The sequence below is a fragment of the Rousettus aegyptiacus genome, unplaced genomic scaffold (genome assembly GCF_014176215.1).
Source record: "Rousettus aegyptiacus isolate mRouAeg1 unplaced genomic scaffold, mRouAeg1.p scaffold_m13_p_16, whole genome shotgun sequence".
In the NCBI taxonomy this organism is placed as follows: Eukaryota; Metazoa; Chordata; class Mammalia; order Chiroptera; family Pteropodidae; genus Rousettus; species Rousettus aegyptiacus.
The window spans coordinates 594,729-621,686 of NW_023416291.1; the positions used below are offsets into that span (position 1 = coordinate 594,729).

Consider the following 26,958-nt stretch of genomic DNA (forward strand, 5'->3'; position numbering starts at 1 on the left):
CTGATTCCGCGTGTCCTGCACCCGACTCTGAGCACGGTTCATCATCAAGTTTTGGACATTATTTTAAAAGATTTAAGTTATCAGTGACTAGGATTAGGGAGCAAAGTTTCCTCGACATTTTTCTAATTGTAAAAATATTATTGCTTGAGAAGAATTATTGAGTAAGCTAACGACGTGTACCATCGCGTAACCAAAATTATTAAAAGTGTAAGTAGATTTATTAAGCAAAGGAACGGGACACAAATTTTCGAAAGATTTTCATAAATTAAATTTTTGCTTAATTTCTAATATATATTTTTTTTTTAAACCAAGAATTTACAGTGCATCAGCAGCAGCCTGCAGTGGATTCAGCAGTTACTGCCTGAAGCCTGGCAGCCGGCGGGACAGAGCTTTAAAGTGAGCGCTCAGGGTCCCCCTTGTGGGACTGGTATCGGTATGTTTCGTGTCTATTTCTAGTTTTTTTTCCCCCCCTAGTGAATTAAATAAGAAATAAACCCAGGGACCGGTAACGTCCTTGGGCCGGGAACTCTTCCCTGCGGTTGTGACATTCGGGTCCCTGACCGGCACAGGACGGCGCGCGGCTGGCCCGTCCCGCCCGCGGGGACCGCACCGCGCGTCCTGGGCCCGGAGCCGCGGCCGCCGCGACTTCCGTTCCGCGGCGCGGGTGGGCGGGTCGCGGGGCGCCGGGCTGGGGCGCCGGGGGCGGGGGAGTGGGGGGGGCCGAGCCGCGGGCCCCTCCGCCCGGCCCCTCCCCCGGCCCCCCGCGGGGCGGGGCCACGTGCGCCCGGCCGGCCGCAGGGCGCGCGCGGCGTCCGCGGAGCAGCGGGGCCGGGGCGCGGGCACGGGGCGACCCAGCCGTCCTGCGCTGACGTCCCGTGCGGCCCCCCGCCCCCCGCAGGTGGCGACACCTGCTCCGCGGAGGCGACAGCCGGCGAGCGAGGCGGAGGTGAGCGGCGCGCGGGGCGGGGAGGCGACCTCCCTCCCCCGGGCGGTGCGGGGCCGGGGCCGGGGCGCCGCGAGGTGGCGGAGGCGACCTCCCTGCCCCGGGCGGTGCGGGGACGGGGACGGGACGCCGCGAGGTGGCGGAGGCGACCTCCCTGCCCCGGGCCATGCGCCGGGGACGCCGGCGACGGGCGCGGGGCCGGCGGGGCGGCGGGAGCGCCCGCCGGGAGTGACAGACGACGACCTCGTGACGGGCCTGCGCCCCGCTGGGGACCCGGCTCGGCGCCGTCCCGCCGCAGCCGTGTCCGGACAGGCCAGAGCGCGTCCCCTGCGCGCCGAGCCGCGCGCCCACCTCGTCCCCGCCGCCAACGCCGCCGTGGGGCTCGGGCAGACCCGGGGTGCGCGGGGCGGGTGGCGGGGAGCGGGGAAGGGGGGGCCGCTGCTGCGGGCCTGGCGCTGAGCGAGAGGGGCTTCCGGCTCCTCCGGGTCCAGACGTGCACCGGTTCCGCTGATGCCCATGACAGTAAAGACACTTACAACAGATATTTTTGTAGAACCTGCTCCTGTGTGTGCAAAGAGTTCGCCAGTTCGTCTTGAATTTCAGTGTCTCTGGTACTAGCGTAGTCAGCGTCTCAGTACTGATGACAAGGGAGGGGACAACGACTCAGTTCTCAGACCGCTGTGCAGAGCTTCGTGGGCCCCTTGGCAAGCACTGCTGCCCGGGTGCCCACTGGGTGCCGCCGGGCGCCACCGGGCTGCTGCCAGATTGCAGGAGTGCAGCCGGGGGTGAGAACCCGTGAGGTCCCGCGGGAACTCCTCGGACACCCGCTGGGCTCCGCTCAGTCACATAAGCATGTTTTCCTCACAGCTGACCCCTGACCCCGGTAACTGCTGAAACTCAGGGGAGGCCACAGGGCGCAGGCCATGTCTGAAGCTGACACACGTTCTTGTCAAGGACGTGAGGTGATGTTTGCGGGGCGCCCCGGGAGAGCGGGTTCGGGAGGCCATGGGGTGATGTCCACTGCTGCGGGGTCTCAGCCACCCGCGACGCCCCGGGACGGCCGCGGACGCACGGGGCCTCCTGCGGTCGTCCTGGGCCCTCCTCTGCTGCCAGCTGCCCTCTGCCGGGCCCGCTCCCGTGGCCTGCGCGGGGGGCTGCGGGCAGGTGGCGGGTGCTGGCTGTGCTCTGCTCTCTCTGGCCGGATCGCCAGCCCAACGGCCGAGGCTCTGGAAGGGCGGCCACTGTGTGGAGCGGCTGAAACCCGTTTTGTTTTCCCATAGACGATTTTGTGTGTGAGCTCTCTAGAAGCTGCCTTACTTTCAGTCAGTTCAGTCTTCTAGAAAAATCTTTGCTTTCCTGAGCAATGAACACATCCCTAAAAGCTGCTTACTGCCCTTGCGGCAGGCCCGGCTGGCTGGGGGCGGCGTGGCCCCGGCAACTTCCACGCCGCTCTCTGCCACGGGCCGGCACTGGCCGTCTGTCACGCCAGCACACCCGCCCACTCCGGGAGCCAGGCATGGCCTCCTGGGGGGTGTGAGTGGGGAGCCAGGCATGGCCTTCGTGGCGGTGGGGGGGGGGGCACAGGGAGCCAGGCATGGCCTTCGTGGGGGGGGGAGGGGAGCCAGGCATGGGGTTCCTGGGGGTGTGAGTGGGGAGCCAGGCATGGCCTTCCTGGGGCGGTGGGGGGGTCCGTCGTTTCGGCGTCACTTTGCATTAGGCCCGTGAGGACCACCACATCATGAAACCATTTGGAACGAAGCAGTTCATCGGAGGCTGGCAAACAGTGCTGGCCATTTCCGGCTCGTTCGGGGCACTCGACAGACATTCATTCCCTCCTCTGGCGAACGTGCGGCCGAGGCGGGTGTCCGTGAGTGCTGGCAGAGAGGTGTGTGGCCCCCAGCGGGTGCTGAGGGCAGCCCGGTCCAGAGAAGGCTGGGGAGGACGGAGGCCCGGAGACGGCCACCCGAAAGGCCCACTGTGCGGCGGTGCCGTGGGCTGCAGGCAGGCCCAGGGGCCATTTTCGATTAAGGTCGTTTTCAGCGAAGGAGCCGTGCGGAGAACAGACACCCCTCCCGCGGCCCGGGCTGGCTCTGAGGGACAGGAGCTGGCCCGGCGGTGTCGAGGGGCCTGGGGACTTTGTCCCACGAGGGCGAGGGCCTTTCCCCGAGCGCTCACAGTGGCCTGGAGACAGGGTCTGGTCACACGGGTGTCCGGGGGGTGGGCTCTCCGGCACCAGGTGGCTGGCGAGTGGCCGGTGGCACAGGAGGGCGAGACAGGGGCTGAGGGTGGCAGTTCCGTTCTGGACTGGGGATGTGAGCGGTTGTAAGCGCCACCGGGAGGCCAGGGTCTGCTGGACAGTCACACAGGGCTGCTGAGCAGAGGCCCGGGCCGGGCGGGCGGATGGGCGGGCGGACCGAGCGGTGTCCAGCACACAGGAGCTGTGGGGAGGGGCGGGTGATCTTCCCGGGCAGGTAGGACGGGGGAGGGGAAGGAGGGCCAGGGGTCCCCAGTGTCAGAGCAGGGCAGAGGGACGGGCGGGAAAGGACAGGAGCAAGCGCCCAAGGCCAGAGGACAGGAGGGGCCGGGAGGTGCCGGTGTTGGGCTGTCTGCCCCTGCCCCTGACTCTGGGACCCTGGACCCAGAACTTGGTTCCTTTAGCCATCTACACCGAGGAGCGAAGCCCTCCAGGAGGGGCCCCCGTGGGGACCGGGCAGCTGTCCAGCTCAGTGCCAGGAGGCTCCCAGGCCGAGGCCAGTTGGTGCCAGCTGGCTTTGATGACTGGGACATCCGAAGAGACCATAGCTTCTCGCAGGGTTTGGGGAGGGTGCAGAAAGGATGATTTAAGATGAGCGTGTGACCTTGCCTCCAGGAAGAGCCAGTAGTATAGGGCAAGTGCAGATCCTGCAGGGAGCAGAGAGTCTCGGGGCACAGTCCTCGGGGAGACGGCCTCGGGGAGGTGGCAGGTTCTGTAGGACAGGCCACCTGCCTCCAGCCTGGACGGATTGGCTGTGTGCACGCTGTTTTTAAGAGCACCTGGTAATCAGATCACACACACTTTTAATGTCTTGTTTCAAGGATTCTTGGTATTGTGAGTTCTGGTTTCGTAGGTAAGCTGATGAGAATGAAGGTGATTCCTTTTAAAAGAATCTGAAAACAAAAGCAAAAACCGAGCCAGGTGATACTAAAACGATGAAATGTAATTTAACACCTGATGACTTGGGAGGTACTTCTGGGTCCTGGGGGCTGCGGTCAGCGGAGTGGAGAGCGGTCACGAGCTGCGTGGCGTGGGGGACGGCGAGCAGCTGCCTAGCGCAGAGGCGCCGAGGGCGCCTGCCTTTTACCTCGGCACTTCTTCCGGGTGAAATCACGCTTCGTTTTAGAGATAAATATCCAAGGTTAGATTTCTATTTTAATATGCGCGTGACCTTTCGACTCTGTGATTAGAGGGCATTTTGAGAAAATGTTTACGCACATGAGCAGGTTAGGAAGCCAGCCGCCAAGCACACGCGGCGCGCGGTGTCCCGTAACTGGTCGTGAGGAGCACCGCGGGGTCGTCAGAACGGCACCTGCCGCCCCTCCTCGTTCGGGCTGGTTTCAGAATGCACGGGTCGCGGGCTTGCACGGCGCTCACAGCGCCACAGGCGTTCAGGACAGCCGCGGAGGTTCTCTACGAGTGAAACGAGCTGAGATGTTCGGCATTTCTAAGGCGAAGTCCTTCGCGCGTGTGGCTTCTGACCTGTGATGCTGCTCCCCGCCGGAAATCCTCTAGCCGCGCACTGTCGTCAGCCCGTTCGGGGTGGAGCTGGGCGCCGTGTGCCCCGAGCCGGCTCCCTCTGGCGGGCGGCCCGACCTTGCCTGTGGCCCCAGGCCGGACTTCTGACAGGTCCAGGTTGAGTGGTCAGCAGCACTGACCTGGTCGTCGCTGCTGTACAGAGGCGACGGATGCCGAGTTGATGTCGGCGTGGCCTGAGGGCCGCGCTTCGGACAGCATTTAGCAGTGAGTGCAGACCCCGAACGGCAGGGCCCCCGGGTGGCCAGGTCAGCGCCCGCTCCGGCCGGGGCGTGTGTGAGCATGTGGACGCTTGGGTGAGGCGGACAGCGCGTGTCCTCTGGGCGTCTCGGAGACTCTGTGTTTTGCTCAGAGCTCGGTGCTGCTTACTGAGTCGTTAGCCGAGGTGGTCACCACATGGGTTCTGTTTCGAAGGCAGAGTCAGTCCCCCTCGACGTGACCTGGACAAACACACCTGCTCCGGGCCGCTCGATCGGCTTACGTTGCAACCGATTTGGTCGAGAGTTGCTTGATTTTAGAGTATCGTTAACACAAAATTTGAGTAAAATTACTTTGTACTTTTCAATTGTTCTGAAGAAGTTTAACATTTGAAATGTTCTCAAGACGCAGAGTCACGATTTTGCAGCTGTCGCGTGGGCCGTAGGCCTGACCCTCTGGCCAGCGAGACGTCTGGTGTCACTGGTCACCCCAGTCCCTGTGAATTTAAAACAATTCTTAAGAAGAAAGTAGAATTAAGTGTGCAAATATGCTGTGTCTTCTGTAATGTGTTCCTGAAAAATTGTGTAAACATTCAGCTTTTATAAATGAACCATATTTTAGAATCTCAAATTTTCAAAATATCTGTAGGAAAAAAAATGGGCAAAAATTAACACTGGTAAATATGGATGATGGGTGTACAAACGTTTGTCACATTAATCTTTATAGTTTTCTTTGTATTTGAAATATTTTATGGTAAAAAAAGCATGAACAGTGAGCGTATAGTGTGTCACATTTCGAATGTACCCAGGGCCTTTGCTACTTAAAGCAAGGCCAAGGTCCACTTTCCTTTGAAAAGGAAACCCTGTTTTGATTAATCTGTTTTGCAAATTGAGATTTTCCTAGTCCCTTCAGGCAAACACGAGCTGGGCACCCCGAGCCCCGGATTCGGCGTGCGGTCACACCCGCCCGACGTCCCCAGCTTCCCGGCTGAGGACGAAGGCCTCGTGGCAGGCGGTCCCTCTTCCCGTCACCCCTCTCGCTGTGCAGACGGGAGGGCCCGGGCAGGACGCGGCGTCCGCCGGCCGCGGGGCGAGTGGCCGTGTGGCGCCGGCACCTCCCGCTCCGGGCCGGACGGTGCCCCAGCCCCCACCCAAGGGCCCTGCTGCGGGCAGAGCTGGTGCTTTCCATGGCTTTGCATTGGGCCCTGAACTGCTGGTCACTTGTGTCACAGCGGCGGGAGCAGGGCCTGGGGAACTGGTCGGACGGGTTTTCCTGCCCTGCCAGTGGGAACCAAGGACTCTCCTGGATGAGGTCAAGGGTGAAGCTGTGTTAGGGAATACCGATGCTGGTCACAGACTCTTTGCTCCTGGTTTGGGGAATATTCGGGGGCGTTTGCGAGAACATACACTCAAGGGGCTAACGCGGGAGGGAGGGGAGCTGGCGGGAGAAGACATGGGGGTCGGACGGGGTGCGGGGGGGGGGGGGCCCGGGGACGGGGCGCGGACGCGTCCACTCTGCTCCGTGGCCTCCGGGAGGCTGGCGCGGCCCCGCGGGAGGCCGCTGCGAGGAGCTGGGCCCAGCTCTGCAACATGCGGGCGCTGCGGCCTCCGGGCTGCCGGCACGGGCCCCGCGCGGCCCCGCGGGAGGCTTGCTGGGGAAACGGTCACGGCTCACGGCTCACCCTGGCTTTGTCTTGGGAACACCTGACTCCCCGAGGGATGGAGAAATGTCACACGCAGGCGTTCGTAGTTTACAGGTCTCTCTCACAGGGGCTCCGCTTCCCCTTGGTTCCGCCCCGAGCTGCGTCCGGCAGCCGGCCACTGGCCCAGCCCCGGCGGGACGCCCGCCTCCGTCACTTCCGGGGGTCGTAGGGCCCCTGGGGGACTCGTGCTGGAGCCGCGGTTCTCGCCAGGCGTGGCGCGGTCGGCAGCTGTCCACCGCCCTCCGCCCCGGCCCCTCCCAGCCCGGAGAGGAGCCCCCGGTGCCCGCAGGCCGCACCTCGCTGCCTCCTGCCACCTCCGTCCCCTGGGCCACTCTTCTGTCCTCCCCATTCCTCGGCCAGGTCGGCCCCGCTCCGGGCCGAGCTTTGCGCTCGGGCAGGCGCTCCCGGCTCGGAGCTCGAGGCCCGACGGCACCATGGCCGGGCTCGGGCCGACACCCTCCCGCGGCGGCCTTCACAGGGCGGACTCCGCGTCCGGGCTGGGGTGCGGGGCCGACCTGGCAGAGAGCCTGCGTCGCCGGGGGAGGGGGCGGAAATCAGATCCCGACTCCCCCACGCCACCAGTTAAAATCCCAGGAAACCGAGTCACAGAAAGTCCTCACGAAACACTTTAAACCGTGCCTCGAACATCGTTGTCTTAAGCAAGCTCACGCCGGTGAGAACGCAAAGCCTCGCACAGTCCCGGCCCCGTGACGTGTGACCGTCCCTCACCCGCTGAAGGGTGAGCTCGGAGCGGAAAGAATTTCGCATTGTTTGCTAGATGCCAGCCACGCAACGCGGTGCCTGGAGACCACGCTTTACGGCCAGGTACGCGATGAAGATCGAAAGTGTTGTAATGCCGCTGTTCTCTGCACCAGAAAGGAAAATCGCACTTTTTAAGGGTGCCCACTTTTACCCCTGTCACAGACTCTCAAAATGTAGCATCGCGTCTCTGGAAATTTGTTGAAGTGTGAAGTCTCGGGCCCCTTGCCAGTCTGTGGGATCAGAACCCCAAGGTCGGGCCCAGCAGGCTGTGTGGACGGCTCTTCCGGTGATCCCAACGCTTGCTGAGGTTTGGGAGCCGCCGCCGGCCACATCAAGTAGAGCCGGAGCGGTGTTCTCATTGACGAAGCTGTCTGTCACCCCAGGGACCAAATTCAGTTTAGATGTCAAAATGCTTCCTGGTAGCACGCCCCTGGCTAGTCCTTGTAACCTGAGCTCACAGGCGCTCTGCCCCGCGGTTTTCTGAGCCCCGCCTGCCCGGTGCGCCCTCCTGCACCCCCAGAGGGCCCGCTGGCAGTGAGTGACGTGGGGCGCCACCCCAGACTCCCAGTCAGGCTGCCTTTTAACAGTGGCCCCATGGATTCTGTCTTCCCAGTGGAGACGCTCTGTAAGGTGCAGGGGAAAATCGAGGTGAGTCTGAGTTTCCTTAATTCTTTCCTCAGCATCCACGATCCGAATCTTAACTATGTCTTTGAACCGACTCACGTCAACCTCAGATGCACACTCAGCAGGTCGCAGAGTGGCGGTGTGGAGACCGTGCACGAGGATGCGCGCCAGGGGCCCGGCCTGAGTGTCAGGGGCTCCCGGGGGAGGCGGGCTCACAAGTGCTCGTCATACACTTTTTTCCTGTTCGTTGTCGGGCCCTCGTCATAGCGCTGTTAAAAATGGTGTTATCTTTGCAATTTAAACCACTTGAAATGTGAGCCACCTCAAACGACAGTTGTCGGTTACCAGAACATGTCCCAAACCCCAAAATGTAGAATGCACCGATGTTTATTTTAGTGATCTACCTAAACCGACGTTGACGACACTTCACCAATGCGCCGATTTCAAGCTAAGTTATAATCCGTGTAGTTGCGCTGAGTGAGGACGGGCGTGCTGACGCGCCCCAACGTCCCGCGCAGGATGGGGGGGCCCCGGCCCAGGAGCGCCGGCGGTGTGCAGCGGGACGCTGAGACGTGTCCGCGCAGGGCCGCGGGCGTGGGCCGGGCTCCGCGCTGTCCCGAGTGCCCGGGCCCCCGGGGGCTTGGTGTTCATGCCCACCCAGGCCGCCACCCGGCCGGGGCAGGCGCAGCACTGTACTCCCAGACTGCGCGCGAGGGCGAGCGAGGTGGCCGCCCTCCCTGCGTGGCCAGGCATGGCGGGCAGGGGACGGGCACGCTCCAGCCGCCCGGCAGAGACCTGGCAGGGTGGGGGAAGCGAGCTGGAGACTGAGCGATGCCACGGGAAGCCCCCGCGGAGCCGAGGTGCAGGGGCGACCTCGGCCTAGGGCTCTGCAGGAACGTCCAGGCAGAGCCAGCTCGGACGCGCCGCCCGCGCCGCCGGGTGGGGCCGGGGGGAGAGGCGACGTGGCCGGTGGCTGGACACACCCGGGAGGCCCCCGTGCGGAACACCCGGTGAGCGCAGTGTCCCCGCCCGGCCCCCCGCAGTCCGGGCCCGTGGCGAGGCCCCTCACCCCGCGGAGACGGGCTCTGGCGGTTTCCGCTTCGATTTTGCTTTTCTCTCTCCCGGCTGAACGTCGGTCGGAACACTGGTCCCTTTCGTCTGCGACCCTCGTGCTCTGGTGTTTTCTCTCTTTGCAGAGATGTCCTCAGGCTTCGCTGGCAATTGTTTAGCGTTTTCGACTGTTTCTAAGCTTCGCTCTTTTCCAGAAAAGCTTTTTGGTTGTTCTGTCGTTGGTCTCACGGGGACAGACATTCTCGGGACGTGCATTTCAACGTGTCGAGCTCCTTCCCGCAGGGGGCCAGACCACACACCCCTAAGTCTCCGTGCTGGCCGCTCTGTGGGCGGCCCCCGCCCCATGTGGAGACTGGTCTGCAGCATTGCTGGCGGGGGCAGCAGCGGTGTGTGTGGGGGGTGCCGGGGAAGATGGCGGGGCGCTGTGCCCCCACGGCCTCCGCTCATGTCTCCCACGAGCTCGTCTCAGTGTTTGTGAGAAATGCCTTCCATGCTGAGGCTCGCCCACACCCCGTTTCCTCACGCCGGCCCTCTCCCGTCTGGTCTTTGGGGTACGGGGGACACGCCCGTGCTCGCTGTCCACCCTGGAGCTCCCATTCCGGGTGTTGCGAATTCCAGTGACATGTCCAGACTGTGTGTTCAAACCCAATATATTTGTAACGATGGTATTTTACTTGCCTTGATGCTCAAAACTTTCTTCTCTTTCAAGAGATCATTTAAAAGCATGACACCACTAATGGCTTTAATTTTTTTAAATTGGATTTATTTAGAGAAAGTCTAAAGTAAACTTTGTGACTGTAGAGCCGTTTTTAACACTCCGTGTGGAGGAAGTCCCTCCAGCACCTGCTGGTGGCCCCTCACCGCTCTTGTATCAGTCCAAGGAATTCTCACAGGCCACTGACCTGACCACTGATTTTGATCACCACCTTGGACCAGTTCCATAGGGTTTTATTTATGCTTAAAACTATGTTTTCGTATCTACCTTGTGTCCCAACTCACTGCTCTTTCCTTTTCAGAATTCTATTTCCTCTTCCTGCATGTTTGTTCTAATGAGCAAACATGAGGACAATTGGGTCATATTCCAAACTAAGCAAAACAAGCCACCTGGACAAGTTTTGAGCAAGATCTTTCAGCCACAGGTGATACAGGAAGGAGGGGCCATCAGAACATCGTCCCCAGTAAAATGATAGTGTCTCTCTACGGGTAGGGTTATTCCTGCGAAAGGCTTGTGTACGTACTGTAGTCAACGAATACACTTCTGGTTAATTTTAGTGCACTTTTTGGTTATTGCAAATGCAATCTTTTCCGTCATCTACTATTTCAAAGTAATACTTGTTATTTTTATTAAGAGGGGAATAACATGTCAATTACTTTTTAAAAAGTTAAATAAAAATCCCTCGGAAGTCACACTAAGGGTGCAGGAGAAACCGCCCTTTTCGGAGCCCGTCACTCCTCCATGTGTACACGTACATCTTTTTCACATGGGCACACGCTGTGTATGATATTTGGTAGCCTCGTTCCCAGGCGTTGGTAAATCCCGAATGTCCTTCCGTGCCAGCAAACATCCTCTGACGCGACGGCGGGGTGCCCGCGCCGTGTGGCCGAGGGACGCGATGCCGCCACCTCCGGCCGTGGGAGCCGAGCCCCGCCCGGAATTTGCACGCAGGGCCGTCTTCTCCCGCCCTGAAGGGTGACGTCGCGGAGCCGCCGTGGGAACGAGGTGCCTGTCACGTGTGCTGCGGGGTGTTTTCCAGGGCTGTCGCTTTTCATTCAGCTCCATTTATAGTGCATTTGATGCATTCTTCTGTATAGTGGAGTTTCGTTTCTTTTCATTCATTTAAGTTTTTTTTCAGGTCACTTTACAGTTTCTCAAATTAATCAATTTTATTTTCCAGAGCAGTTTTAGGTTCGCAGCGTTCCCACACTCCCCGACCCCGCGTGCACCCCGCCGTGCACACCCCGCCGGTGACCCCGCAGCGCCCGTCGTCCGGTGTGTCTTCTCGGACATGCGGGCGGTGACAGGCGGGGTCAATCATGGCGGTGACAGAGCTGCTGAAATAACTGCTTTTGCATAAATTTCAATCCTGCGATTCATAACGTGTCTTCTTCCTGGGAGTTGGACGAACGTGGCGGCAGAGACCGTCAGGGAGGCCGCCCCAGGGGACGGAGGCCAGGACGGGCCCCGAGGCCGGCGACTTGCTCCCTCCAGCCGCCGACCTTGGGATCAGAACATAAACTCACTTCATTGCTATGAAGATTGCATTTTCTCCACATTTATTGTTTAAGGCTCTCATATGCAAGCAACATTTGTGTGTGTGTGTATTTTTAAAGGTGTTTATAATATGTGTTATTTCAGTTTCCTCTTAATGGTACAGTGTCAACTCATCTATGAATGGTTTGAAAATGTCCTTGTAATGAGAGGGAAAAACCACCAGAATATGTAATGTGGTTTATGGTTTCATCTAGCATTTGTCTGCTACTGATTCCTTTTTTTTTCTTTTTTCTTTTTAGGTTGTTTGCCGTGTTTGATGTTGAGAAGGTATAATTGTTAAAACTGCGTTTTTAAATGGTGGGGATTTGTCCAAATAGGATGGTTAATGCAGGACAGTGTGTGAAAGTAGGTATTTGGGGGCACGCACATCAGTCTGTTTTGAGCTGTGCCTTAAAGCAGACGTGTCCAGCTCGCGCGGGCAGCTGCTGTGCAGACCGTCTGTCTGTTTGGAGGATAATTTATTATACTCGGTAAGCTCACATCACGTTAGGGAAGGTGGGGACGGCGCACACTAATGTGCGCCCACTGGTTGGGTACTTATAAAAAGGACGGTGGATGACTCTGTTGTCCGTCATCTGTTAGCGTGAAGGGCTGGGTGACCTGACAAGGTGTGCAGCCACCTCCTGAGCTGCATGCAGGTGCAGCACAGGACATGAGGCGTGGGACATGCCCACTGTCAGCCGCTTCGCCCATGAGCAGTCACTGAGGGCACTTGGCCCTCTTGGAACTTTGCTCTTAAAAGGCTCCATTCTGGCCAGGAATGGAGGCTGCCAGGGGACTCGAAGGCACGTGCGTAAAAGGCAGACACGTGTCCTGTGGAAGATGCCCCCTCTGTGGAAGCACCGCTTGAGAGAATTTTCTAGAACAGTCTTTCTTTGGTCATAAATGGGAATGTTGCAGCTAAGGCAAGATGATTTAAATAGGAGACAGGCTGCCAGACCCGGGCGCCCAGTGTGGCTGGGCCTCCTGGGGCTGCTGCTCACGTCCACTGGAAGATGGACGAATGTGCCATGGGCGTCACAGCTGCCACTCGTGAGGAGGTTCTTCAGTCAGTGGGTGTGGTACATGGTGCCCCAGGCTGTTGGAGCCGGGCAGGTGCGAGGCAGGTGCCTGCTGCTCGACACCGCTGAGCTTCACTTCAGGTCCCAGGTGCCGAGCAGACGGGTCTGTACCTGGGAAGTCACGGGTTTCGGGGCCCTTGCAAAGACGTCCTCGGGGGAGGCGGTCACCCCCGGGCACTCGGGACGGGGGCGGGTGCCCAGTGTGCTGTGCTGTCATTGCAGCCATGAGGTCCTGCACGCCGTACCTCGTGCTCCTGTGCGGCGCCGTGGGGATGGCCCGGGCCGCCAAGATAGTCATCGTGCCGCCCATCATGTTTGAGAGCCACATGTACATCTTCAGGACGCTGGCAGAGGCCCTGCACGAGCGCGGCCACCGCGCCGTGTTCCTGCTGTCCGAGGGCCGCGACCTGGCGCCGTCCCCCAGCTACGGCCTGCACCGCTACCCCGGCGTCTTCAACAGCTCCGCCTCGGACGCCTTCCTGCAGGCCAAGATGCGCAGCATCTTCTCGGGCAGGCCCACGGCGCTGGAGCTGCTGGACATCCTGGACCACTACGCCCGCAACTGCGACATGATGCTGGCCGACCGCGGGCTGGTGCGCGCGCTGCTGCGCGAGCGCTTCGACCTGCTGCTGGTGGACCCCAATGACATGTGCGGCTTCGTGATGGCCCACGTCCTGGGCGTGCAGTACGCCGTGTTCTCCACCGGCCTCTGGTACCCCGCCGAGGTGGGCGCGCCCGCGCCGCTGGCCTACGTGCCCGAGTTCAACTCGCTGCTGACCGACCGCATGAGCCTACTGCAGCGCATGAAGAACGCGGGCGTGTACCTGGTGTCCCGGCTCGGGGTCAGCCTGCTCGTGCTGCCCAAGTACGAGCACATCATGCGCAAGCACCGGCTGCTGCCCGCCACCTCCATGCCCGACCTGGTGCAGGGCTCCAGCCTGTGGCTGCTCTGCACCGACGTGGCGCTGGAGTTCCCGCGGCCCACGCTGCCCAACGTGGTGTACGTGGGCGGCATCCTGACCAAGCCGGCCGGGCCGCTGCCGCAGGTACGGGACGGGACGGGAGGGGCCAGGGCGTCGCTGCTGCGGGAGGTGGCATCCGGGAGCTACCCACAATTCCCCCGTCCCCACCCGCGTCCCATCCCGCCCCGCCCACGACCCTCTCCCCGTGAGCAGAGGGTGGCCGGCGGTGCTTTCCAGGGGTGTGGGCCACGGCACGTGAATGGGGCCCCGGCCCGCCGAAAGCAGCCACGGGCCCGTCCAGCACGGGTGCCCAGCGGGCAGAGCCGCTGGCGGGGTTGTCTCGGTGTCCGGCAGTGAGGTGGGGCAGTGCTCACCCCACCTGGGGGCCACTGGCGAAGTCAGCAGCAAGCATGGCCGTGTGGCGGCCCACCCCATCACGGTTCCATTTCGAGGACAGTTGTGGCCCTTGGGGAGCCTCGTCCTCCCCCAGGTCAGGCCCGCTCTCTCCTGGTGGGCTGCCAGCGACGGCCGTGACCCCGCTCTCCGTCCTGGTCTGTTTGGGGCTCACACTAGCGGATGGGTCCCCGCACTATGGGTTTACAGTCGGCGCCCGGGGCAGTTACTGGGGCCGCGTTCCGCTCTCCCCGAGCCTGAGCCCAGCCCCCCCTCCGCCGCTGGTGCCTCTGCCGACTGGCCCGTTTCTAGCTGCCACCACACACTGATGGACCCAGACCGGCCAGGGCCTCAGGAGCCTACGGCCACCTTCTGTCCCCAGGCAGTAGGGCAGCACAGCCAGCAGCAGAATCTTCCGTGGGTGGCAGCATGATCTGAGTGTCCCCGCGGACTTTTCTCGAGCTCCCGCTAACACGTATCTAAGAAGCAGTACGTCACATGTGACGGGACTGTGGGGCCGCCCTGTCTGTGCCCATCGGCTGGCCGTTTCCCACAGGTGCTGCCCGCGGGCGAGGCACAGCACTCGCTGAGGTCAGCTGTGGGGCGGAGGTGATCTGATCCCAGCCCACCTGGCCTCCAGGAACCCGTGCGGCTTTCTGTGGCCCACAGTGTCTGCCCGCAGAGGCACCATGTGATGGCGGCTGCCCTCCCGAAGGTGGCTAAAGCCACATCTTAGCAGCAGCTTCTGGACGAGGTGGGAAGCGTGCCTGGCCTTACCTGGGTGGCTCGTGGAGCGGCACAGACTGCCCGTGCCCACACATCCTCACCTGCCCTGGTCTGCCGTGGGCGAGGAGGGGCCGAGGCGAAGGGCAGGCTCTGCCCCCGCAGCCCCGGCCAGCTGCCAGGATCGTGCAGAGCGGCATTCTCCGTGTGGCTCTCTGCACCGCCCTCCGTCCAGGCGCGTGGCGGGGAGGGCGCTTCTTTTTCCCCATCACGCAGCCGTCTCTCACCCCCCACGGGTCCTTCTGCCCGTCGGTTTTCCTTTTAAAAAAGAGCTTTGTCAGTGGTCTTGGAGCCTCCTGTGAGTGGCGGTTGCTGGTTTGACATAATTTCTGGTGCGACACTGGCTTCACCTCCTTTGTGGGCTTCCATTTTCTTTTTTCTTCTGGGCTTCGTGATGATTCATGCAAAAGTGTGCCTTTTATTTACACTGGCCGCACTGGCTGTGCCCAAGGCCCCGCACACCGGCACGACGCACATGGACGTGCCCATGGGTGTCTGTGGGCTCGTGAGTGTGTGACTGTGCCGTGTGCGCGAGTCAGTCACGGGCTTCTTCAGCAGGGACGTTCCAGAGACAATCGCCTTACGCGGATGTCCCTTGTCCCGCTGAGGCTCACAGGCTTGGGGACGTGCGTTCCCACTGGGTCTTTTCTAGCAGATCTGGCTGATGTGATACGCTATCCCTCGGGTTCTAGTGGCCCATGAGTTTCTCAGATGCCATGTTATTCATAGGTCACGGTCGTGACACTGAGCTGGCAGGGCCCCACAGGCCGGCCAGGCTCATTTGTTGGCTGCCTGGTGTCGCGGGACAGGCTGGCTTTATGGATGGGGCTTGTTCCACAGCCTGGGACCAAAGGGCGGAACAGTTTCTAAGAGATGCAGGTTAGAAGCTTTCATAGTGTTTGCACCTGAAGATACTCTAAGGCATCTGTCTAGTTCAGCTCCGTTCAGGACGTGTGTTTTCCCCTCAGAGTAAAGAGAGAAGCTTGAGTGGCTTCTCCAGGCCACGCCGACCGTTAGGGGCAGAGCAGACGCACGGTGGAGTTGCCTTGGTGGATGTTTCGTCAGGACACCCGCCCCGCCTGTCACCGGTTCGACTGTTTTCACGTTTATGGGACGTACAGAGCGGTGCTTATTTGCGAGCTCAGTGGTCGTGAGGGCGTAACGTGACTGTCATGTTAAGCTGTGCATGCGCTTCAGAGGCGTGGTCGTAGGAGGCACGAACGGTGGCAGGGACAGGGCGTGGTGGCAGCTGCTAGCGGCATGGCCGGCGGTGATGACAGCGACACCGCAGCCGCTGGACTGTATGTTTACTTAGCGGGCCGTTGGTCGTTAAAGTTCGCATCTTTCTGGTGATGGTTTCGATGGTTTTCTGTTGGCTCGAGTGGTCTGGCCGTGCCACTTCTCGGCCTCGCAGCCCCGATCTGTAATCACTCCCTAACTGCATGTTCCGGTTGGTGCTCTCTCTAACTAGAGTGTGGATGGGTGCCGCATGGGGGGGCAGGGGACACCATTTATATCGCGAGGCCCTGGACAGTGGCGGGCACTCAGACGTCTAATAGTAAACGGCCCGCGTCAGACACAGCAGTCGGCCCAGCAGCGCGCGTGAGCGCGGGGGCTGCTGCCCACCCAGGGGCGGGAGTGACGGGCGCCGTGGCCCTCGTCCGCCGCCCTCGTCCGCTGCTCCTGGCACGGAGGTCGGGGACAAGGGCGACTTCCGGGTGCCAGCGGTCATTTACCAGACACTTTTACTCAGCGCAGTGCGGTCACGGGAGAGGGGCAGCGAAGACAGGAGCGGCAGAGGTGGGGCAGGTCGGGGCGGCCGTCTGCCACTCGCCCTGCGCAGAGCCGCCTTGCAGGGCGGCCTCGGGGCCCGCGCCGCCGCCTTCGTCCGGGTCGGTCTGGCCCCGGCGTCTGTCATCGGTGTCTGCGGCGGGTCTGAGGTGGGTCTGTGGCGGGTCTGGCTTCTGGTCTGGGCTTAGGGTCCGGCGCCGGCTTCCGGTGTCCATCGGGCGTCTGGGTCGAGTCCGGCTTCCAGTGTCTGTCATCGATGTTCGTCATCGGTGTCCGGAGTTGGGTCCGGCTTCCGGTCTGGGGTCGGATTCACTTCCGGTCCGCGGTCGGGTCCGGTGTCTGGTGTCTGTCATCGGCGTTCGTCATCGGTGTCTGGGTCGGGTCCGGTTTCCGGTCTGGGATCAGATCCACTTCCGGTCCAGGGTCGGGTCCAGCTTCCGGTGTCTGTCATCGGCGCTCGTCATCGGTGTCTGGGTCGGGTCCAGTTTCCGGTCTGGGGTCAGATCCACTTCTGTCCGCGGTCGGGTCAGGTGTCTGGTGTCTGTCATCGGTGTTCGTCATCGGTGTCTGGGTCGGGTACAACTTCCGGTCCGGGTTCGGGTCCACCTTCTGGTCCGGGGTCGGGTCCGGCTTCCCGTGTCTGTCATCGGTGTCTGTCATCGGTGTTTGTCATCGGTGTCCGGGGTCGGGTCCACCTTCCGGTCCGGGGTCAGGTCCGGCGTCCCGTCCGCGTCGGTCCGGCTCCGGCGCCCGGTGGTCATCGCGGGCGTGCTGGCCTCTGGGTTCAGGACCGGCGTCACAGGACCTTGAGCGCGAGCGGGAGGTGACGGGGGCGTCCCGGGAGGCCCAGGCACCCCGGGGTCGGGCCTGGGGGTCGGCTCGGAGTGGACGTTTCCTGCACTTCAGTGACGGTGTGAAATGGAACATTCTGCGCCCCGGGCGCGAATGACCTTCTTCTGTCCAAAGCTCGGGCCCTGGTGCAGTTAGGGCAGCAGGGCCCAGGCCAAGCAGGCGTCTGTGCCGCTGCCTTTCGCACAGTACAGAAAATAACCTCTTCATAGAACATAATTGAGTTGTTGCTCTTATTGAAGGATTTTTTTCCTTAAACTGGATTCTTAAAGAAAAATTTAAAAATACACCAAGCCATATACATGATTTGGTTTCTTCTTACCTTAAAAACTGTATTTTTCAGCTTTTAGTGATAACAGAATTTCTGAATGGATTTTGTAAAATGTTTATTCTTAAATGTAAAAATTAAAATTACAGGAAAATGCAGTTGCAAATTTGATTTCATTTTGGTAAAGTTCACGTTTAATTGAAATATATATAGAGTAGTAAAAAAGTAGGGTATTTTCTCATTCTGCTACAAAGCTTAGGTGCTTGAAAAATTGGCTCAGTTAGAAATAGAAATGCCTAACATTGAGAAAAATGAACCATCTGAGGCAAAAAATGCTCACCTGCTCTGTCCACCGTGCCCCTGGTAAGTCTTAAGTAACTTGCTTCATAAATAAAACTTCAGGTGAGACTGACTTATAGGGTTTTTACAATTTAAAGGGTTGGCAGTCACACTGACAGGTAGAATTGGGGCCACTTTTCTGTTATGCAAGTGAAAAAGTCTCCGATGATGAGTTCATTGGAAGTGTTAGGTGTTGTCAGGAAGAAAGTTAGGGAGAGACAACAGGGGACGTGACTTCCGTGCTGGGTGACGCATGGCCCTGTGCGGCTGAACACAGGCAAGTCCGTTGCTTCAGAAGGCAGTGGCTTCCCGCCGTGCTGTTTGGGTGTGGGTGGCTTTCTGCTGTCCTCTTTGGGTGTGGGTGTTCCTGCCGTCCTGTTTGGGTGTGGGTGGCTTCCTGCTGTCCTGTTTGGCTGGTTTCATCTGTGTGGACCCGCTCAGCAATAAAGCTGTGACGAGTCGATAGAAATCGTAGGCAGTGTGTTATGTTAGTGTGAGTTTGACTAAATACGTTACCAAGATTAGGTTGGTTTCTTTCTAGTCCAAATAGCTTTTCAGCAGAGGTGACAGATACAACGCGGCTTCCAGCTTCATTCGTGCGTCGCGTGGGTCACTGCTTAGTGACAGTATCCGTCTCCCCGCTGAGCGGCGAGGGCCTGGGACGCTGTGTCCCCAGCGCGGGGGCCCTTTGTTCTCTCCGGGAGTCAGTATTAGGCGCTGCCGGTCACGGCCAGCCGGTGGCCTCGCAGCTGCGCCGTCAGCACTTCATGCCGCTGGGACCCGCTCGCCAGCCGTCGGGCTGGACAAAGCCTGCCCAGTGCGGCGGACACAACACCGTTTTTGTTTGAGAAACATAAATAAGTAATCTTCGCGCACGCGAGGCTTCGTTAGTGAGCGTTTATGCCGCGGGGTGAAGCGGGCAGTCTTTACAGAGAGCTTCCCCGACAGGGACCCCATCACCGTACCCTCCCGCAGGGCGCTATGCCCCAAACCGTGAGCGGCCGTGCTCAGGGCCGCCAGCTTCGCGCACGCCTCCCGAGTGCCCGGCCCGCCCCGTGTCCTGCTGCTCTCCTGCCCTGCTTGCCCCCGACGCTTGACGCCCCCTCCTGACCGGGGTCACGGCCCACGGACCCACATTCCCCTGGGGCGGGGGCGGGGGGGCGCTCAGAGTTTTCCTCCTGGTTTTTGTGACATGTCATTTGTGTCAGTTTTTGAGTAATTTCTGTGGAGAGGTTCTGCTAAACTTTTGAATGCTGCTGTGTTCAAAAGCCTGACAGGCAGAATCTGAATTTAACACCAAAATTAATAGTATTTCGAAAGGCTAAGAATGAAGTTTGAATCACCGATTTGTAATTAATCTTTGTCAGCTGATAATCGACTGCTGAAAAGAGAAGCGCAGGCGCCCGACCGTGGGTGGCAGTGCTGTCTGCACAGGCGAGAACATCGCCTTGGAACGCCCCTTCCCCCGCCTCGGCCAGGGCCGTGCCTGCCCATTCCCCTCGCCCCTCGGACCCGCACCCTATTGCGTTTTGGTCTGGTGCCTTCCTAAAAAGCCTGCTCACAGATTCCACATCGGAACGTGGGGACAAAGTTATGTCGCTGTCCGAAATAGTGGCTCTAGGAACTTGGTGATACAGTGTTAGTTAAGAAAGAGAAAGAACATTTGGAGTCTGCACCCTCGGCGCCCACTCCCTGTCCCAGCGCGCCTGGGGCGGAAGGCCGTCCTGGAGGGAGCGACGAGACACCGTCCTCTCGCTCGGGGTGGGGCTGGGAGCCCCCTGGGGGTGCCTCCGTTTACGAGGTGCGGCCCCCTGCTGTCTGCAGCGTGGGCGCCGTGCCTGTCAGTGTGCGGGGCCCTGAGCGTTCAGGCCCTTCAGCTGTGACAGCGTGGGGACGACACGAGCATCAGCCGCCCGGAGCCCAAAGCTGCGGTGCCCGGGCCCCAGGGGGGTCGGGGTGCCGGGCGCCAGAGGCGGGCGTGCTGGTTCCGGGCAAGGGCCGCCAGGCAGCAGGGGCGAGTGTGAGCTGAGCCCCCGGTGCCCCGCACACGGCACCCTGAGCCTGCCCGCCTGCTGGTGCCGGCAGCGGTGCGGCCGGCCGCTCCCTCGAGCCCCCATTTCGCATCCTGCATGGGGCACCACGCAGCATCCCGTTCCCGTGACGACAGCGAGAAACGCGGTCCACGCTCAGCGCAAGCCCATCTTTGCGTCACATGAGGCTCTGAGGTGGCAGTCCAGGTGTGTGGCGGCCGTGGGTGCCCAGGGACCCCCAACCCCTGGAGCAGCCCTGGTCCTCGGGGTCCTGCTGGGAGGCCCGCCATGCTCACGGGTCCTTGTCCGGAACACGGGCCCGTCCAGGCCGGGACCGGCCGAGGACCAGGGGTGTTCCCGGGCAGCGTCGGCTCCTTGCTCAGTTACAAAGACACGTCACCCGCGGGTCCCACACACGCGCAGTGCCTGCTCCCTGGGGCCCGCTGACCTGCGTCCTGGCACCGCCGAGGGACATGGGCGGGGAAGTCGCGCCCTCTGGTCTGAGCCCTGTGGGAGCCGTGCCCTGTGGGAGCCGTGCCGGGGTGGCCATGCCTGCCCGGCCACCGGGCGTCCGCCGCGTCAGCGTGCGGCACCTCCCTGAGCCAGCCCGGGGGTGCCACGTGTCGGGGCCGCGGGCTCCCCTCTGCTCAGGCGCTCAGCCCGGGCCCTGACCCCCGACTGTCATGTGAGCCCCGGGTCACACTCGTCACCCCGAGGGTCTGCGTGGCGACGGGCCGCTGCCTGGTCCCCGGGCGTCCTCCGCCCATCTGCCGTGTCGTCCGGGCGCACGGTGCCACCGCGGGGGGCGCTCACGGCCCCGGCCTGCCCACCCCTCCCGTCCCCGTGTGGGCGCCACTCGCCGCTCCGCGGCAGTCTGCACGGCCCCCGCCCCCGTGCGTTCCCTCCGCTCAGAGAAGTACTCAGCGGCCGGTCCGGCTCCGTTGGAAGCGTCCTCGGTGTTGATGGTGACGTCTGGTTGCTGGTTTTAATCTATTTTGAGGGGTGCTGAGTTTGTTGGGATCAACCGTCGGGTGACAGGAGCTCAGGATGATCTCGCGATGAGCTCGGGTCCCCTTTTCCAGCCCTGGGCCCGGCCCCCGTGCTTTAACTGGCTGTGTCACCTCGTTTCCGGAGACTGTCCCTCTGAAGACAGATTCTGAGTCCCTCCCCACCGCAGGTCTCTCCTGAGGCCTCTTCCTCCGAACGCCCCTCCCTTTGCCCGAGGCTCCTCTTCAGCTGCCAAGTCCTGTCTGCGAGGTCACAGACTCTCCCGCTGACACCTGTCAGAAGGCCCGGAAGCTCCTGTGTGCTCGCCCCGCCCGCCGGGGACGGGTGCTCAGAGCCGGAGGCGGTGCGGGGCCGTCGCCAGCAGGCACCTACTGTCTGCGGTTTGTGGGAGCTCGGCCTGTGCGTTTCCTGTCTCCTGTCACCCCGGGCGACTGTCACGCTGGCTTCCCTCTGGAGCCACGTAACACGGCGCAGCCCGAAGGTGGCGGACGGCGTGTCCTCTGAGTGCCGCGCACCCTCTTCTCCGAGGCGTCGCGGCAGCCTTGCCCTACGGCCACCTCCCTGTCGTCTGATCTGAGTCTCAGGTGTTCCTTCAATTTCTCGTGAACTTTAGCGCCGTTTCAAGATTGCAGAGCAGACCGGCGGCCACTGCCCTGCTTCCTCCTGGCCGCGGGCCCCACCGAAGTGCGCCCGGCCATCTGCAGGTAACGCGTTTGCCGTAAGGGTGCAGGTGGCTCTTGGCCTCCTCAACTTATTGAAGGAAACACGTCGTGTGGCCAGGAGGAGGGAGGGCCCTGCGCGCGCACCGCAGGCCGGGCGACGTGGCGCGTGTCCTGTGGGAGGCACAGCGCGCCCTGGCTCGGGCGCGGTGGGCCAGGGTGATGTGAGCAGGAGCAGGCGCCAGGGTGCAGGGCGCCGTGTCTGGGGGGCGTGGGGCGCGGGGGCGGGGCAGGAAGGGGGCTGTTCCTGTCCATGTGGACAAGTGCTGCTGAGGGGCGTGGAGCACAGCGGCCGGCAGTGCTCGCCCGGGCAGTGAGCGGGTTGTGGAGCCCCCGACGGGGACATGATGTGGCAAGCTGCCGTCGGGCCTTTCCCCAGTGTGACTGAGCAGTGGGCCGCCAGCCGGTGGTTCAGGAAGCAGGGTCCCGGGCCCCGGGCCGTGCAGAGACACCCATGGGTGCATCCCCTTCCTCCTCCTCACCGCCCCGCCCCCATGCCCATGCCCGCTGCAGGGGAGCTCAGCTCTGTCCCCTCCCCGCCCTCTGTAAAGTCAGAAAGAAGCAGGTGTCCTTCTGCGGCTGGGTGTTTACAGTGCGATTTTTGTCGTCTTGTGCCCAGCGGTCACTTTGCGTGCTGCTGTCTTCGGTACTCTGCTGCGGCCACATCGGGGACGTCCTGGGACGTCTGGGCCTGAAGGTCTTGAGAACCTTGAAAACCAATTTGGCCTCAAACCAGGGTCTCGGATGCCGCTTCCCTCTTAGGATTTTAATGGCTACAGCAAGAGCTGACAGCATGGTGGGGGACAAGGTCCCCCAGAATCCCGGGGGCAGTGGCCGCTCCGCCCCCCACAGGATGTCTGCCGAGTCCTCACACAGAGCCACCCTGCCCTGGGCCACTGTCACTCCTCCGTGTCGCTTGGCGTGACCCCTCTGGATAACCCTGGCACTCACTTGAATGGTCCGAGCAGCTGGGTTTGCGCGCCGCTGCCTGCGAACCTGTCCTTGTCCCGCGCGGCTGTGCACGTGCTTCCACCGGCGTGACCTGCACCGGTGACAGCGTGCTGCGGCCCAGGGCGCACCTCGGTCGGAGCGGCTTTGGTTCCGGCCCTTGGCGTGGCCGCCGTCTCGTCCACAGTCCATGGGTGCCTGTCGCACGGCCCCTAGGGAGGACGACAGGGTGACTCGCGTGCGACGAGGCACGTTTCTACACTTGGCCTCGCTGAGTCTTCCCGTGACCGCGTTTGGGGAGGAGAAAGCAGGGCACACGGCACACGGGCGCCGGCCGCGTCGCCGAGGGCAGTGGTGCGCGCGCGCCCGTCTGGAGTGGGCGCAGTTCCGTCTTCGGGGCGGGCTGCTTCGTGAGTGTGGCACGCGGCCTCAGCGGTGGTCTGCGCGCAGTCCGTGGCCCGCGGGTCTGAGACACTCTGCACCCAAACGCCCCCCGCGGTGCCACCATCCCTGCTGCAGAGTGAACATCCCGCCACCTGAGCAGAGCCATGTGCCTCGTCCCCGACGCCCAGCAACGGGGAGGAGGCCCGCGGGTGTGGGGACAGCAGTGGGGACCGGGCCCGGCCTGCCGTCCTCGCGTGGGGCCTGTGCACAGGCCGGGCGTCCTGGCCTCACACCGATGGGCCGAGCAGGACACGGGCTCCCTGCTCGAGCTCGCGGCCCTCGGGGCTGCCGTCTGTGGGGCGAGGGGGCTGGGCTGCGGCCATCAGGGCAGGTGCTGCCCAGGCAGCAGCCGGCCTGTCCCCGGGCTGCAGAGCGGGGTCCCTCCGGGTTCCGGCGTGTCAGAAGGAAGCCTGGACGGGGTGGGGCCTGTCGTCTGCCCCCACCCACGCGTCCTCCGTCTGGTTCCAGCGAGCGGTCTTGCAAACGCTGCTCCGGCGTCGCTGGGGTCCTGTGTGCCGTGAGCCGCGGCGGCAGTCTGCCCCTGAGGGGTCGCCTCTCGCTTCCGGCCTGCTTCCGTCTCCCGCCGCCCTTCGCTTCCCACCTTCCTCGCGTCCAGTGGCGCCTAGTTACTGAGAAGCCCACACAGTGGCGGCGGGGGCTCCCGCCTCGCTCCGGCCCCCCCCACCCCTTCGCTGCCGTCAGTGGGACAGGACAGAGCATGGGCAGGGCCAGCGTCTCTGATGAGGGGGGCGAGGTGTCGGGAAGGGTGGCGCAGGCCGGCCGTTGGCTGAAGGCAAAGACAGGCCGCGGGGCCGCGTTGTCCTCCAGGTAAAGTCTGGACGCTGAAAGGTCAGAAACGAGAGACGCAAGCTGTAGAGTGACTGAAACGGACCTGGGTGTGTGAAAGGCCCCCTGAAAGTGAGGCGTGTGCTGGGCAAGACCGGAAACCCAGAGGCCATTTGGGAAAAGACAGTTTGTCCTCCTGCCAAGGAAAACGTGGAGCCGCAGACCGCAGAGGGAGTGACTGACAGGGGGAGAGATTGACAGGGGGAGAGACTGACAGGGGGAGTGACTGACAGGGAGTGACTGACAGGGGGAGAGATTGACAGGGGGAGTGACTAACAGGGTGTGACTGACAGGGGGCGTGACCGATGGGGGAGTGACTGACAGGGAGTGACTGACAGGGGGCGTGACTGATGGGGGCGTGACTGACAGGGGGCTGTGGCCTGAGGGGCTTCTCCAGTGGGCGGGGCGTGCCTCCCTCTTTAACCCTTTGCAGTCCTTGGGCAAAATGAGGGTCCTCCGGGGTTTGCAGTTTTTCTCCGTATTTTGTCGCCGGTGTCAGCTCTCTGTTCTCGTCACTGCTCTCTGGCTCTCTCCAACGCCTTCCATACCTGGAGGCTCCGTTGATGAGCGAGGCTGTCCGGTCCCCGCCCCCAGCCAGGCACAGCTACCGCCTCTGGGCCGCCAGGCCCCTGGTGCACTGCAGGGTCTGGCCCTCAGGCCCCCTCCCCTGCTGGGGCTGGCGGATGCCGCAGCCTCGCTGTCGTCTGTGTCCCTGTGTCCAGAGCCTCCTTCCCTCAGGAGCCGCTGGGCCCGCCCGCCTGTCGCCCGCCCGCCCGCCCGCCCGTCGGGCGCCTGGACGCCTGGACGCGCCTGCAACCCGAGGCCGTCGCGCGGCCCCTCGAGGGCGCACCCCGGCCCGCTCCTCCGTGTCTCCCTGGCCTTGCTTGCACATTCTCCCTCCAGCGGATGTCACCCGCTCGTCCAGTCCCGCGACCGTGCTCTGGGCCTGCGCGGGACTCTTGTGGTAAAACTCAGCGTCTTCAAGCCCTGGTTTCCCTGCGCACGCGTCACACCCCTCCGCGTGTCCTGCCTCCTTTCTGTCCTTCCGCGAAGTAGTTTCTTCATGTGTGCCCCGAGCATTTCGTCAGGGTCACTGCGCTCCTAGGTGTGGGGGCTTCTGGGGATGTTGCCAACGAGGTTTCACTTGGTGTCAGCTCAGCGTTTTGACGGACGTTTGCCTTGGGGCAGCCGCCCTGAGCTTCGTCTTTCCTTGTGTTGAATTTCTAGACTTGGGTTTTTACACGAACACATTTGTCATGAAGGTTTTGGGGGGACGGTTGCTAAGCCGGCTGGCGGCTTACAACGGTGGGATCTTTGGCCTGTGTGCGGGCGCCCCGCCTCCCTGGGTTCCCAGGCGACCTTCTCGCCAGGCTCCCGTCCAGTCTGCACTGCGTTCAGCAGGTTTGGGGGCCTGTCCCCGGGCCCCGGGTCCGTCCATTCGTGCTGCTGAGTGCCGCCCTTGTCGGCCCGACCCCAGCCCCTCTCCACTGCCACAAGTCACCCGTTTGTGATTTTGGGTCCAAGGTCGGGCATCATGGGGCGGGCTCCTTGTCGCCTGCTGGTGTCACCCGAACAGCCTCCTTGTTGCAGGTGCGTGGCAGACGGGGCGTGGGGCCGGGGGCGGCCCGTGCAGGAAGGTGCTATGTCGCCGCCTTTGCCGCGGACTCTGAGCAGACGACCCGGGGCCCGTTCAAACCCTCGCTGTTCGCAGCGGGGTCAGGCCGCCGGTCCTGGGAGCCGGGGCTGGTGGCGCCGCCGCCTGTGGACCCCGTTGGTCCCCGTGGAATTAACTGCCGCTCGCTGGTTGACAGGACCTGCAGAGCTGGGTGGACGACGCGGACGAACACGGCTTTGTCCTGGTGTCCTTCGGCGCCGGAGTCAAGTACCTGTCAGAGGACATCGCCACCAAGCTGGCCGGGGCGCTGCGGAGGCTGCCCCAGAAGGTGATTTGGAGGTGAGGCCATGGCACGTCGCTGCCTCTCGCCCGGAAGTCGCTGCAGCCGCGGGCGGACGCGGCCCCGTGGGCCGGGCGCCGTGTGTGGCGTGGGCACCGCCCGGAGACCGGCCTGCGGGGCGCGCCAGGCCCGCCCACCCTCTGCCAGGATCCCGGAGCCCCTTCCGTTTCGCCGGGGGGCGGTTGCAGACCTTTACGGTTTACCGTTGGGGCAGGACCGGCCCAATGAGGGCCTCCCGAGGCGGCCGCGTGGGGAGCACCTTGGCCTCTCGCAGCCCTTCCCGCGCCCCACGCCCCGCAGGCTCGCCCGGTCCCGCCAGCGCCGGCCCCGCAATGCGCAGTGCGTCCCCGCCGTGGCACGCGACGCAGCCAAAGGATGGGCCCTCAGTGCTGGCCCAGCACCCGCGTCCCCCTCAGTGGGCCTGGCCGAGCGGGAGGCGGGGGTCCCTCCGCCGGCGACCGCAGCGGGCCCCGCAGCGCCCGGCACATGGCCCGGCACGCAGCGGGGCGTTGCACGCGGGCTGCGGTGTGCCGGAGTCATCTGCTGTGCATTTCAGGTTTTCGGGGACCAAACCGAAGAATCTGGGGAACAACACGAAGCTCATGGAGTGGCTGCCACAGAACGACCTGCTCGGTGAGTCGGGGCGCGGCGCCGGGGGCCCAGGGCGGCCCGCGTGAGCGTGATGCCCTCCCGCGCGGCTGCGCAGTGCGTGCGCTGTTTCCCAGTCACCCAACGGCTGAAGTCCGAGGTGTCAGACAGTGGCCATAGCTGTTGGGAAATACTTTGCAAATGTAATTATTTGGATCCGCAAGTGAAAAGTTCCAGACCAGTCATCAATTTTGACTTTCTGGGAAATATACTTAATACTTAATAATACTTACTAAGCCATATAGTAGCCCCGTCCAGGATCCGCCTGGAAGCCCCGCCTGCCACACGCAGCACCTTGAGCTGCCCCTCCTCCTTGTCGTCCCGCCCAGGGCACTCCCGCATCAAAGCCTTCCTGAGCCACGGAGGCCTGAACAGCATCTTCGAGGCCATGTACCACGGCGTGCCCGTGGTGGGCCTCCCGCTGTTCGGGGACCACTACGACACGATGACGCGGGTGCAGGCCAAGGGCATGGGCATCCTGCTGGAGTGGAAGGTGGTCACGGAGGACACGCTGCACGCAGCCCTGGTGAAGGTGATCGGCGACCCCAGGTG

The 26,958-nt window shown here is 62.4% G+C and overlaps 1 protein-coding gene across 1 annotated transcript in view; it reads left to right on the forward strand.

Annotated features, from left to right (window-relative positions):
- Positions 1–834: 834 nt before the first annotated feature.
- UGT8 (UDP glycosyltransferase 8) overlaps positions 835–26,958 on the forward strand; it is a 29,335-nt gene continuing 3,211 nt past the window's right edge. The window contains exons 1-6 of the mRNA XM_016144798.2: positions 835–946; positions 11,602–11,629; positions 12,646–13,469; positions 25,615–25,757; positions 26,315–26,391; positions 26,736–26,955. Of these exons, the coding sequence (XP_016000284.2) occupies positions 12,648–13,469; positions 25,615–25,757; positions 26,315–26,391; positions 26,736–26,955 (1,262 nt within the window). The 5' untranslated portion in view covers positions 835–946; positions 11,602–11,629; positions 12,646–12,647. The remainder of the gene's footprint in view (positions 947–11,601; positions 11,630–12,645; positions 13,470–25,614; positions 25,758–26,314; positions 26,392–26,735; positions 26,956–26,958) is intronic.